This window comes from Cebus imitator, unplaced genomic scaffold (assembly GCF_001604975.1).
Source record: "Cebus imitator isolate Cc_AM_T3 unplaced genomic scaffold, Cebus_imitator-1.0 Scaffold65, whole genome shotgun sequence".
NCBI lineage: Eukaryota > Metazoa > Chordata > Mammalia > Primates > Cebidae > Cebus > Cebus imitator.
Genome location: NW_016107380.1, coordinates 5,121,448 through 5,136,030, shown reverse-complemented (window position 1 = coordinate 5,136,030; position 14,583 = coordinate 5,121,448). Strand labels below are relative to the sequence as shown.

Sequence of the window (14,583 nt, the reverse complement as noted above, 5' to 3'; positions counted from 1 at the left end):
TTCCACACTGCCCTGCAGCAGGCAGCCAGGCTCCAGTTGGAAATCACTTGGTTCTGCTGCCAATTTTCAAGCCTTATACACCAACAGGGTCCTGGACTAGGGGTGCAGAGGGGAACTCAGAAAAGGACTTCCTATGGTGGATGCATGCGTAGGTGGCTCTGAGTCACAAGCTGGGTTTTGGACTAGGCGGTTTTCTGAGAGGCACCACTACTCTGCACTGTTTCTCAAAGTACTCCTGGTATGCCAGCCTTTCTCCAACACCAAGACAACAGTGGACTATCCACAGAAATTCCATCATAGATTGTAACTTCTACATATTGATAAAAAAGCTACGTGATACACATTTATAATAACACCCTACTGAAAGAAGTGAAGACTACTGAAAGCACCATTTTTGAGGGTCATAAAATCAAGTAGTAAGTCAGGGCTGACATTTTCTGTTTGATAACACAGAATAGAATAAACAGAGAAAATAGAATATCATATGTAGACACGCAGTAAAGGTAAATCACTTCACAAAGCTATTCCATGTATGCATGCTGTGCACAGATGCCATGTGTGGCCTGGGAACCAATGTAAAGTGTATTTATTACTTTGGATACAAACAAAACTTTTTAAACTCTCTGACTTAAAAAATAAACTATAATTAAACTTTTCAGGTGCAGAAAACTCCAAAACATTCATGTCATAGTTCCTGTAGAAGATTCTTTCCCTCACTTGAAACAAACACTTATTCTAGAGAAAACAAGCTCAACTTTCTCAGAAACTAGACAATAATTTACTAATTGGATTTTTGTCCAAACCTTAATTAGTTGGAGTTGAAACATAACCTTCAAGATTTCTAAAGTCAGTGGCATAACCTTCCCCTGGCTACAGTGACATAAGAACACAGATCCGCTGAATAAACCAACACGTTCTCCAGAGTGGGGATATAACCAAGGTCTGCTGACCCAGAGGAATGTCTAAGGAGAGAAGCCCCAACCTCGCCAGCTTCATAAAGCATCAGTAGCACACAAATGAGACACGATGGCTCAAAAGTGGCTCGCAAATGGAACAGAGCTAATATCCTCATGACCCGACAATTCTCAGGCATGCATACTTAAGGACAAAGAACTGGACTTGGGAAGCTAGCAAAGAAAAAATATTTAAAACATCTTTTTATAATGGGAATAGAGTGTGTTGAAGAACCCAGCAATGAAATGACTTCAAGGTAGAAATGAAAGTTCTTTTTCCAGGAAGTCAAAGCATTCTATGTACTTTCTGCTGGTGAAAAAAATCATGTAAATAAATAACTACAGGGAAAGATGATCACAGCAACCAAACCAAGCACAGCCACAACCACCCACAAGGTAAATTCACAAATTGCCTGGTGTCTGCTTTGTAAAAGAATCCCCAGCCAATCAAGACTAAAGCAGTACCCACCTGTGTTCGGATAGGAATGCTGGTTTATCTCAGAAGGCAATCCAGAAACACCAGACACCAAGTTTCTACTTTAGCTGAGGCGTTTCTAGTTACAAAGTGAAAGAGAACCTTAGGGAACAGAGGCAAGGGAACTGTACCGACAATAAAATATGCTTATTCTCATGTTCTCTATTCAAGTTTATGGAAAACACAAAACTCAAGTGATACTGTTTAAGGAAATCTCAACTGCCTGTGGCTCTTATTAATACTTGTGAGTTTTCCGTCCAAAGCTGACAATTTACTTGTACCATAAAATTATTTTAACCGGTGAACAGATGAGCCTTTATCCTTGTTCTATACCTTTTTCAATAATGTACAAAAACTTATTAAGTGGTCTTAAAGACATAAAAACAAATAAACCTACAATACTACAAGTGTACAATTATCAATGCAAGCAGCATATTCAGAAATTTGACCAAGCTCCCACAAACCACAATTACTTAGGGAACAGCATCCAAAAAGTCTTAGCAAAGTGGGGCGGTCGCGGGCAGGGAGAGGCCTGTGTGGAACCGGATCAGTATGGGAGCCATAATCTCTTCTTTCCCTGTGGCTTATGCCCTCCTTTTCCCTCCAGTTTATTGCCACCTTCTTCCATACATTACCACTCCCAATACAGTCTTCTTCAAAAATAAGAGAGCATGAAAATGGGAGAGTAGAGTCGAGTCCCTCTTCCTTCCACCAACCCTGATGAGCACCTGCTCTAGGAAAAGCCTAGTGGGCCAGGTTGCTCCCAGTAACCTCACAATTCAAGCTATTTTCACATTGACTCTGGGAAAGAGTCACTCCTCAGTGTGACTTACTCAGAAGGCTGCTTTATATCAAGTATATGCAGTTGTGCACACTGAGTCGTCGTTTGCAGTTGTGCATATGTAGTTTGTATGCAGTTGTGTACATTGAGTTGTGCAGTTGTGCACATTAAGTTGCTCAGTGTGACTTATTGTGACTTACTCAGAAGACTCTCCAAATACAAGAACCCATGATGTGCCCAGCATGTGAAGCGCACACCCAAGCATGCACCCAAACACTAGAAATGAGCCCAGCAAGTGACGGTATTGGTAGGGGAAGCACTGGCTAGGAGACTTGGCCAACAATTCCTTCCCCCACAACCCCAAGGGGAAGACGGTCTCAGACAACCGCTTGCCTAAGCACACATTCACCATTTCTCTTATGGCCTAAATATCCAAAGTGTGATGCAGTCAGCATAGTAACAAGTTTTATCAAAAACTAAATGAATACTTGTTGGTTTAATGTCTATGATAACTACTAGTCAGTCATCAAATGTCAACAATGAACTGATAGAGAATGCTTGGAGATGCTGAATTCAATGGAACAGAGAAGGCCTGAAGCTACATCACTCACCCAGCTTCAGGCATCCCCAGCCTCACACCACACACATTCATGTACATGAACAGTGTGTATGTTGATTATACGTAAATTTTCCAATCACATTTATTAAGGCAGTGATTGCCATAAATATAATCTTTAATTAGGAGATTAGAAATATAAGGTAAAGACTACCCATAGTTCACAAAGCTAGAAAAAGTATAACTATACATTGGAAAAAAATCACAGATGCTGTTGACAAGGGAACAAGTAATTATGAAAATCTGTGACTTCTCTTAAAAAACATACTCTAACATGGCCAGGGAAGGTGACTCATGCCTGTAGTCCCAGCACTTTGGGAGGCTGAGGCTGGTGGATCACCTGAGGTCAGGAGTTTGAGACCAGCCTGGCCAACATGTTGAAATCCTGTCTCTACTAAAAAATACTACAACAACAAAAATTAGCTGGTCATGGTGGCGCACACCTGTAATCCCAGCAACTGGGGAGGTTGAGGCATGAGAATTGTTTGAACCCTAGAGGCGGAGGTTGCAGTGAGTCGAGATTGTGCCACTGCACTATAGCCTGGGGGACAGAGTGAGAATCTGTCTCACAAAAAAGAAAAAAAAGTATCCTAATATGAAAATCTGTGGTTTCATTATTACTCTTCCTCATGTGCCTATATAATCCCTTCCACCAGACTTTGTCTTTTCTCATTTACAACAGCCCCTAGATGACCTGGTTCTAGCCCCTAATGCTCTAATCCCTTCTGCCTGCCATAACTGCAGAGCAGGTTCCCTCCAACACAGCTTCGAACGAGTACTCACAACAGACATTTACTTACTGTCGGCAAAGTGCAAGGCACTTGATAAAGACACAGGCTAGACTTCAAAGAGCTTCAAATCTAGGAGAAATATAAAGCACATACTCAAATATTCTCAAAGCAGAGTATGTGCCCTTAAATCACAAGTTATTAAGTCCTTGACGCCAAAACACCCTAGGTGCTTTCAGTGTCATTTCTCCCTCTGAAGAATTACACTTGGTTCCCTGTCTCCCCACATCTGTTTCTCTGCCCAGTTTTCAATTTTCTCTAATGATCTGACCCTTCCTTACCAAACCAACTATTATTTTTATTGGTCACTTATGATGTCCAGACTATGTTTATTAAATGATTAACTCATGTAAAGTGTTAATAATAGTGCCTAGCCATGGTAAACATTCACTGTAAATTAGCTATTGTTAAGCTGATGGGTAGGTCACTGATTCAGACATGACTTTCAATTTAGTATTTTAATCATTTCAGGATTTGATGTAACACTGAGATACAAATTCCTTGAAGGATTATGTAAAGGAAGTGATAGGTTCTACTTGAGTTGCCTAGGTTATACAAGCACTCCAAAGACACTTGTACAGCTGGAAATTCTACATAATAGTATAGTCTACACTAGGATAAAGACATTTTTTGACTCAATTGACTATTGATAGTGAAGAGATTATCAATCCAATGGCCAGTATCATTAAATACAATAGATTGAATTTGTAGGCTTACAGCATATCTATAAAACAAACATTTATTCAATGAATAAATTGTACCTGCTACTGATAATATATGATGAATAGGTATTAGCCCATTTTACAGTGTGGCTAGTGTGGCTGTGGAGGAGTGAGTGAGGAGGAAGAAAGAGAAGGCAATGGGGTAAGGGAAGCAGGATGTATGGCTTTAGAGAGGATTGTCAAGGCTTAGCTATTCAACTAACTGGAGAAGGAAAGCACCTGAGGGGTTTCAATCAGTGACGTTACCTTGACTTCTGTTTGAGATTTAACAGGATCCCTGAAGCTGCTGGGTTAAGATCAGCCCAATCCGGGGTAAGGGAGCATTATGTACAAAGGTGAAAGCAGGGAAACCAGTTAAGAAAAGATTGCAATAGCACCATGGAGCCTCTCCTTATCAGGCTTGGCATCGTTCATTCCATGTCTGCTCTCTGTTTACCAAAGCCAACTTTACTAATTGGTCAAAACAGCCATGACCAATTTTTTTATTATTATACAAAGCGCTTGATATGTACATAGTTTGAGTGGAGCAACAGAAAACACCACAAGTATGCCATCGAAATTATGTTCCCACAAATGGAACCTCTCTCTTTTATTACACTCAAAAAAGTCCAGAGATGAGAGCACTGATAATAAGCATAAATGCTACCTATAACTTGGACTTCTGAATGGTCTTCTGTCCTTTGCTGTCTTCACTCTTGTTCCCCTTTGAGCTATCCTTGAGTCTACATTGTTTCTAGAGTGGTCTTCCCAAAACACTGGGTGTTTTAGCTGGGTGCGGTAGCTCAAGCCTGTAATCCAAGCACTTTGGGAGGCTGAGGCAGGTGGCTCACTTGAGGCCAAGAGCTCGAAACGAACCTGGCCAACATAGTGAAACCTATCTCTACTAAAAATACAAAAATTAGTCAGGCTAAGCCAAATTCAGAAAGCATTTGCTTAGCACATTAGCCTGTGCACACAGCACTATTTAACTGAGTCCCAGATAAGTTCATCCATTCAGCAACCATTTATTAAGCACTTAGCCTTGGAAATAAAGACAAGATTGGGTCTCTGTCCTAAAACAGGTCAGTCTAGTCTGGTTCAAGACACAGACAAGTAAACAACTAAACATAATCCAGTGTACAATAAACACAATTAGAGAGAAATGAAGAAGGCAGAGAAATAACAGAAACAAGAACAATCAGCTCTGCCTGAGGATGTTAGAGCAGACTTCACAGAGTTTTAAAGCAGTCTAGAAGGATAAGCAGGAGGCTAACAGGCAGGGGAGGCGACTACAGCACCTGGCACAGGGAATAAGAGGGAATGAGAGGTGCAAGTTTCTGGAGTTGTGAAAAAGCAGTAAGTCTGTACGTTATTTCTGCAGGGGAAAGGAAGGAGACAGATCTCATAAGTTTCATGCCATGTTAAGTGGTGGGCTTCATTCTGTAAGCAATGAGGAGCTACAGAAAGGTGACCCAGTTGTTTTGGGGTTTTTGTGGGTTTTTCTGATTTTTGGGTCTTTTTTCTTAAGATGGAGTCTTGCTGTGTCACCCAGGCTAGAGTGAAGTGGCACAATCTCGGCTCACTGCAACCTCTGCCTCCCGGGTTCAAGCAATTCTCATGCCTCAGTGTCCCAGGTAGCTAGGATTACCAGTGTGCACCACCACACCTGACTAATTTTTGTATTTCATTAGAGACAGCATTTCACCATGTTGGCCAGGCTGGTCTTGAACTCCTGAGCTCAAGTGTTCCACCCACCTTAGCCTCCCAAAGTGCTGAGATTATAGGCTTGAGCCACTGGGCCCAGCCAGTGTTTGTATTTTAGGAAGATCACTCTGGAAACAGTGTGGACTCAAGGATGGATCAAAGGGAACAAGAGTGGAGACAGCAAGAGAGGACAGAGACCATTGAGAAGTCCAAGTAAGAGCCGATGAGGGCCTAAACTCTATGAGGGCAGACATCTAGGTGCAAACACAGCATACCTTTAGGAGATACACTGAAAGTATTTAAAAGAAAATATTGTAGTTTTCAAAAAAAACTCTAGGCCAGGCATGGTGGCTCAGGCTTGTAATCCCAACATTTTGGGAGGCCAAGCCAGGAAGATCATTTGAGGCCAGATGTTCAAGATCAGCGTGGGCAAAAGAGAGAGACCCCATCTCTACAAAAATAATAACATAACATAAAATTAAAATAAAATATTAGACAGGCATGGTAGCCTGTGCCTGTAGTCCTAGCTACTCACAAGGCTGAGTGGGGAGGATCCCTTGAGCCCCGGAGTTCAAGGTTACATGGAGCTATGACTGTGCTACTGCACTCCATCCTGGGCAACAAAGCAAGACCCTGTCTCTAAAAATGCAAATAAATCCCTGTAATTTGACAGAACATGTTACAGTTACACCAAAAAACCCTGAAATTACATGGAAAAATATTTTATAATAATTGCAAGAGACATAAAACTTAACCCTAACTAATGTGCAGGATCTTTCAAAATTATAAAAACTGTAAAGATCAATTTCAAAGAAGGTTTCGTTACTTAGCAAAGGCATTGCAATGGAAAAGAACACAGGTTATTCACTTACAAACCCAAGCCCTGACAATAACTTGCTTCTTTCATCACTCTTAAGACACTTTTCGTAATTTTAAACATATATATATTTTTCATAATTTAAGTGTTTCTTCTCAAAACAAACCTACAAAGTTTTTAAACTAAAAAAGGAAGAATACTATATAAAACTTCATTTAAACAGAACTTCAACAATTTAACTGGCAAACAAAGACATTTTACAATAAAGCAAGGCAGTGAGACAACAGAGAGTCCCAACTTCAGAAGCAAAAATAATAATAATCAAAGGTCAATAAAGGGCAGTCTCAATGGACCAGATAAAATATTAAGTGGCACTCACTGTGTGTTTATTTCACAGAATGTCAATTTCAGTAGGAAGTAAGAGGAAAAACATGACATTCACTGATCTCTTTTGTTAAGAAACTGACATACACTGTATTTGGCTATTTTCCCGATATATGTAGTAACCCTCAGAATAAATAAAACTTACTAATCTTGTTTCACTCTTAAATTTGTGATGCCACTTGACAACATTTGTCAATATTTCTTAGGTTTTCCTAATGCCATAAAGAAGCTGTTTTTTTAGGGAGGTTTTTTTTTGGTTTGAGACCTAGTCTTTATGTTTGTTTGGTTTTGAGACCTAGTCTTGCTCTGTTACCCAGACTGGAGTGCAGTGGTATGATCTTGGCTCACTACAGACTTGACCTCCTGGGCTGGAGCAATCCTACTACCAACTCAGCCTCCTGAGTAGCTGGAACTACAGGTGCACAGCACCACACTTGACTACTTTTTCTGTTTTTTTTTGTAGAGATGAGGTTTCGTCGTGTTCCCCAGGCTGGTCTTGAACTCCTGGACACAAGTGATATGCCCACCTCGTCTCTCAAACTGTTGAGATGATAAGTATGAGCCACCACGCCTGGCCCAGGAAGTTATGCCTAAATCCCATTTTAAGGATTTTATTATCAGAAACAAATCACAGCTATTTACATAGAAACAGGATCTTGAGTTTTGACCTAGCTGCTTTTGGTCTTTCATGACATTTTTTTCCATTATAGTATCTGATCATTAGTAATCTAATTACGCACAAGGATCCTGCTTTCTGCAACTATTTTATTAGGAGAAAAATTGGGATGAAATTACTTTAAATAGATTCAACTCCCACACTCAAAAATTGATTATCTAGTATATGGATTATTCATTACCCTTGATACCTAGTATGGCCATTCTCTGGCCATTTTTGTAGTGGCTAAGAAGGGAGGGCACTGACACTCAAATAATTCAAAGCTGGTAATGTTACTAGTCTGTATGATAAAGTCCAGAAGGAAAGGATGAAACATTGTTTAAAACAAGGCTTTGCATGTCAATTACCTTCCCTATCTGCTGACCTGCCAATACCAGGATCATCAATCACGCTTCTGCCCAGCTAAATGGAGAGCTGGGGATACAACAAAACAAGCTCTGCTCAGTGAGAGGACGGACACCCCATTATGATTCCACCTCTTTTAGTTTTATTTGAGTGAGCAAGTAAGGGGAAGTACAGAATAAATACTAACAGTCATGAGTTTTCCTCAAGGACCTTCCACAGTGCTAGAAAAAAAGCAGGTACTCATTAAATCTTGTTCCATTAAATGCTAACAATCAGAAGACCATGCAAAACATGAAAATGTTCCAGATTAAGTCCCTTTATCTGGACCTTCTCATCTGGGTCACCGTGTTGCACTTTTTCACAATTATCCTGCATTTTCTCTTTACACTCCCCCTTTAGATGTCTTATCTGCTTCTCCATTTAAGCATGAATTCCATGACTTCAGGACCTGAGGGCTATCTTTCTTTGTATCCTACACATAGTATTCAGTAACAATTTCACCAATAAATGCTCTCACAACTTAACTTGAAAAGTTACATATTGTCTTATCTGCCACTGCATTCTACCTTTTCACTATAAAGAAGATACTGATTCACACCCTTGATTTGTATGGCTAATTAAGTCAAAACATCATCTACCACTGTAGTGGGTCATACCATACTAAGAATATGACTTGATCATTGCTGCTACCCAATTCATTCTTAGCTCTCTGAGTATAAACAGGTATACGAGAGAGTTTTCAAACTTGTGGTGTGCTGTCAGACATACATACAAAAGAAAACCTAAAGATGCTTACTGGTAGCTGCTTTGGACCTATCAATATGTATCTCGTAATTACTTTTTAAGCTCAGAAACAGTAGTCTAATCAGAAAAATGCATACTAGTAGCTTCTAATCTTATAAAAAGATTCTCAAAAGAAAGAGAATCTCAAGCACTAATTTTATCCTTAGTTTCTTGATATTAAATCATAAAGCTATGGGTTTGTTGCACTGAAAGATATCCATATAACCACTTAAAAACTTTATTTTGATGTTCCCAATAACAATCCAGCATAGAAATTCCCTATTAAGAGACCTTCTGTTTCAGAAATTGAACGTGTGTCATACAACACACTATCCACACTGATGGGGGGAGCTCAGCAGGCTAATGGGGCAAAGCAATACCTGGAGACTGCGGGCAGGGAAAAGGCAAGCAGTGTGGCCTCTCAACAGCTGCTGGAGGGGAGGGAGAACGCCAGGAGCCGCAGAACCGGACTCCCACCAACCAGAGATCTCGTAGGGAGACCGCTGATGTAAGGCTGGTTTGTTAAGCTACAGTTGCCCTATCTCTAGCTGTCACTACATGATGCGTGCGTGTGTGTGCGCGTGTGTGTGTGTGTGTGTGTGTGTGTGTGTGTGTGAGAGAGAGAGAGAGAGAGAGAGAGAGAGAGAGAGAGGAGGAGACAGCAGGTTTTTGGCAACCTATGTAAATCAAAAAATGTTAATGTAAGTTAGGGGACTGCAAAGCAAACTGAAAGGAGGGTGGATTAGGCTGTGCGTGACCTGAGCAGAGAAACAGAAAAGATGCTACACATTCCCATCACAACAATGTGTCTTCCAGTGCATATTTATTTGCAACCAACTCCTAACGTGGCCATTGGGCATTCTTATTATTGACTGATAATCCTTGCTAGAGTTTCAGCTTATTTGATGCTTCTAAGAAAAAACTTCATTCCTGCATAATTTTTCTTAAAGACTTTTCCTCTTTTAATCTGCTCGCATAAACAAATGTCACTTCTGTATTTCTCCAAAGGAAGGAACTGTGTGGAATAAAGATCAACTGTGATAACATGCCCCTGAAACAAGATGTCAGTTGGAAGCCAATTTTCTTTTGTAAGTCAAATGTGAAAACAGAATATATTGCCATGAATTTTGATGTATAAGCAGCTTTTAAGGACTTTCTCTGACACCATATGTCAACAATCATATTATTCATGCCCAATTATTTCAAAAAAACACATAAACTTACACCCAGTATTATGCTTCCATTTATCTTCATGAGGCTACTGTATCCCCTATTCCATTAAGGGATAAGGGCACAATCTTTTGTATTGTAAGATAAGCAAGTCCCCCCTTCACAAGTCACGCCTGTCCTTTACAATGATTTCTTTATCTTCCACAAGTCACATGTACAGTATTTGCTTTATTTCCCAACTAAAACTAATACACACAAATTCAGTCTCTTTTTCTTTAATGTTAAGTCAGATGAAGTCTCTATAGTAGAAATCCTATAGCCTTATGATCTCATGTACACAGTCTTTAACAGAAACTCAACAGTGGTTAACTCAAAGTCAAACAAGTCCTAAAAAGCAACCTTCAGCAAAGTCCAAAGGAATCAAAACTATACTCTCTTGCAACCACAGCACTACTGTATCCACCCTTCAAACATTTTTGTTCCAAACATTACAACCCAATCATTTACCGAAACCACAGCTTATTCCTGATTTAGAAAAGTAAAGTTCACGGACTTACTAAACTATACAACTCCAGCCAGAAAGCACAAATGCCTTTTCTAAGCCTGGCAATTACACAGCATTGGAACTGAAAACTCACATTTTTAAGCTCAGAATCAGTGGGTCACTGTTGATCACCTTGTTGATATCATAAACAACTGATATCTTCAAAGATTATTAACGAGTCCCTCTTGTGCCATAGTTAAGAGACAAGAACAAATGGTTTACACACTTTCACTCTGAAGAAAGGCTGCATTAACGCTCAGCCTGTGCGATATAATTACTGTACTCATAGCACATATTTAACTTAGTTGATTCTCTCATGTTTCAGTAGTTGTGCTTCCCAAAACAGGGGGAAGCACAGGTCCCTGGAAGACTCCAGCAAGATTTCTCTGGGCAGGGGGAAGAATGTGATAAACAGGGAAAACAGAATCACACGGAATGTCTGCACTTGGTTCCTTCGTGATACTTAAATAGCACTCCCCTACTGGGCTTTGCCCACTGCACCGAATGGAGAAACCATTTTAGAGCTTAACAATTCAGTTCCTACACACACTAAGAGGAAGAACTCAGAAATTCTAAATACAAAATAGGGGTGTGTTAAGAAATATTGAACTGTTTCCCTCTCTCCTAGCAGGACTTTTTTTTTTTTTTTTTTAGTTGGAGGCAAAACATGCTAACCCTGAGAACAGAGCCAATATCGGTCTGAAAAGAAACTTGATAGAAATCTAAAAACTCTAGTTAAAAGAGGTAAGTAGAAAAAAAAAAAATTCAAAAACTCCTTGAGACTAACATATCAGGTTAAGCCCCTTGCGTGTTCATTTTCCTTGATGTCGCAGCCCAACACCAGCTTAATTCAAGCATCAATCTTAGAAGAAAGATGCAAGAAGACTATGATTCCCAAAGTTTTCTCAGTGCAGTTTCACAGGAGCTCCATGTTCGAGCCCCAGATTGCTATAAGGGCAGAAGATTCTCTCCAGGGTGGTGGTTTATCAATGAACTTTTCACAAGTCACATGAGTATGTGGCTCTGATGGAAGGAGAGAGACCCCTGAGAACAAATAACAGCTACTTTATCCTTCTTTGAAAGATACAAGATACAAGCTCAAGCTGAATCTAGTTGGAAGAGCATTTTTATTTTAGATGTAAACAAATGGTGTTGAATTCCAATACAAAAACAAACATTTCAAAGGAAACTCCCAATGGGTGGCAAAAATCATGAAGGGTAAGTGATAAAAACCAAGAATTCTACATAACAGACTTTTTCAAACGTTTAAATTTTTTAAAAATCAAGTCACCTTTTCTGGGCTGGGCTCTGCATATCCAGTTTTCGTCATCCACTTCCACCTGCTGCCCACAAACCGAGAGCTCTCCATCACTGCGAAACAGCCTCTTTGTCTGCCTGGACAAGGAGGAGAAATTTATCCAACTCACAGCACGTGAGAGAGAACCTGCATTCGGCTTGAGTCTGAAGGAACCTGAAGAGCCTTCCTTTTTCATCTTCTTTTCAAAATCGACTAGAGACAAAGAACGGCCCAGCAAAGAAAACGCTGGGTCTTTCACATTGGCCCAGGTCCTCTCCAGGCGCCTGCTATTTCCCACTTAGACAACGTTGACAGTCAGGCATAGCATTACCCAAAAAGACGGCTTCTGTGTTACCCAATTACAAAGAAAGGGGAAAGGTGGGGTTAAGAAAGAAAACACAAATGTTTTACCCTAGCCACACTGTGGACTCCGTTTCTAGATCAGTGATATCCACGGCCAAAAAATAACAGATGAATAAAAGTATAATTTAAAAACCGAAGCAGGGTGTTCATTTCAGGCACACTTGTCAGGACTTTGCAAAACACAAAGCCAAGGCACTCCGACTCTTTGGTGTGTCTCTAGCATCCCAAATTGTAATCCTACTCCTCTCCCGGGCATCTTTCCCCACCAAGGCAGAAAGCCAGCTGTCGGTTGCAGAAAGAAGTCACTCCTCACCCTAGAGAAAAAGATTCAGGGTCAAGCCAGGCACCCAGTTTACAGTTCACCCACACGGTTACTTGGGAGAAATCAAAGAGCTCAGCTCACTCGCCCCAGCACAGGGCAGAATCATAAACCGCCCACTTGCCCTCCTTCCCGTCTGGGAAGCGCTCGCTCAGAGCCGCAAGACTCCGCAAACAATAAAACCGGCTGCGTGGCTATTGCTTGGATTACGGAGCAAGCACTCCTGCGAAAGATGATAGGCTTTCCCAACACCAAAGGCACCTCATTGGAGACAGAAAACCCCGCCCCTCCGCAGTCAATACTTCAGCGGCAGCTCAAACTTCCGAACTTTAGCGCAGCTCGGGGTCTGCAACTCTGTGCAGAATACAGACTTCTGGGCATAAAGAAAAATAACTTGATTATTAATTATCAGACCATACCTCTGAATGTGCAAATTTGAGAGGGGCTTAACACAGTACATATAAATACATCCAGCATTCCTAGATGGATTTAGGAACGTCCATCATTTAAGGAAATAAATTTCCAAAGAATATAACTGACCCAGCTATTCACTCCCAGCTTCCAGCAAAGGTAAAACTTGAGCCATTATTGTACCTGTTATTGCCACTCCTGCCTGTCACCAGCAGCCAGAGTATGGCGCTGAGGATTCTCCTCTGCCCTGTCACTGGGAGCCCCTTGGCTCCCAGTCTCCATCCTCTCCAGCCTCGAATGATCATCCTATCACAAAGAGTCATCAGAGAGCTATGCAAGTGGCAGTTAGCTACAGGCTGTAGCCCTGAGCCTCCTCTGCAAACTATCTAGAGCCACAACTTGCAATGCATTTGGGTGTAGCATTTCACCCAAGCCTAACTTACTGCAATTCCATGGTCCTAAGGGTGTTAAAAGTCCCTGCAACTTTCCATCACAGAGACTTGGGTCGGCATCTCCTTCCCCCAGTGTTATTTGAAGTAAGGCAAATAAGCAATAAGTAGAGTAGGTCTGCAGCACTTTGCTTCCCTCAGCATCAATCAAATACATTAAAACGAACAAACGGCAATAGAACGTAAACTTTGATTAAAAATTTTAAAACCAGGATTTTGCATAGTACATCTACTCCAATTCACTGAGATTTTAAGAAACAGGCTCTACAAGCTTACAGGGACAGGAACATCTGTAGAAGAAAGTCAGAAGTTCTACAAAGTGTTCCTAGGATGGGCAGTTCATATTACACCATGTAAATAATGACAGAGAACAGGTACTACTAAGGGAGAAGCTACAAAGCAGCCTCGGTTTAAAAGCTAAAAGGGTCCTCAAGATCATGTAATTTAAACTCCTTGATTTTCAGACAGGGAAGCTCAGACCCAAAGCAAGTATGTTCATACTCAATGTTACACAGAGGAGTCAGTCATGAGGACCAGGCTGCATCAGACACCACTGGGATCAGAGATTCACACACTTACCAGGGATGCCTGATACATCACCAAATGCTCTGGGCCTGTTCCAGTTATTAATCAGAATCATATCTCTACGTTGACTAACATTGTGAGGGCAAAGGTAAAATATTTATGTATAAAACCAGTGACTAACATCAAACATCTACTCTATTCTTTCTGAGTAGAAGAGTCTCAAAATATACAAGGAAAAGTTAAAAAAAAAAAGACCATCTCATCAGAAAAATCCATAAATGCCCCAAATGCTGCTTACCATTTCATTGGTTCATGAGACCCCCAGACACACATCTGTGCACATTCAAAGGATCCATGGAACCCAAACAATGAACACAATTCTCTTCTCCCTACTCTCTACAACCTGCAGCTGTATTTTTAATTTAAAAACACCTGGCTGGGCATGCTGGTTTACCTGTGTAATCCCAGAATTTTGGGAAGCC

At 40.7% G+C, this 14,583-nt stretch overlaps 1 protein-coding gene across 2 annotated transcripts in view; it reads right to left on the bottom strand.

The window, feature by feature from the left end:
• Positions 1-12,912, bottom strand: part of NHSL1 (NHS like 1) — a 144,115-nt gene extending 131,203 nt beyond the window's left edge. The window contains exon 1 of one of the 2 annotated variants that reach the window (XM_017530428.2): positions 12,029-12,912. In XM_017530428.2, coding sequence (XP_017385917.1) covers positions 12,029-12,230 — 202 coding nt within the window. In that variant the 5' untranslated portion in view covers positions 12,231-12,912. The remainder of the gene's footprint in view (positions 1-12,028) is intronic. The other variant, XM_017530429.2, reaches the window with a different exon arrangement.
• Between the last annotated feature and the right edge of the window lie 1,671 nt (positions 12,913-14,583).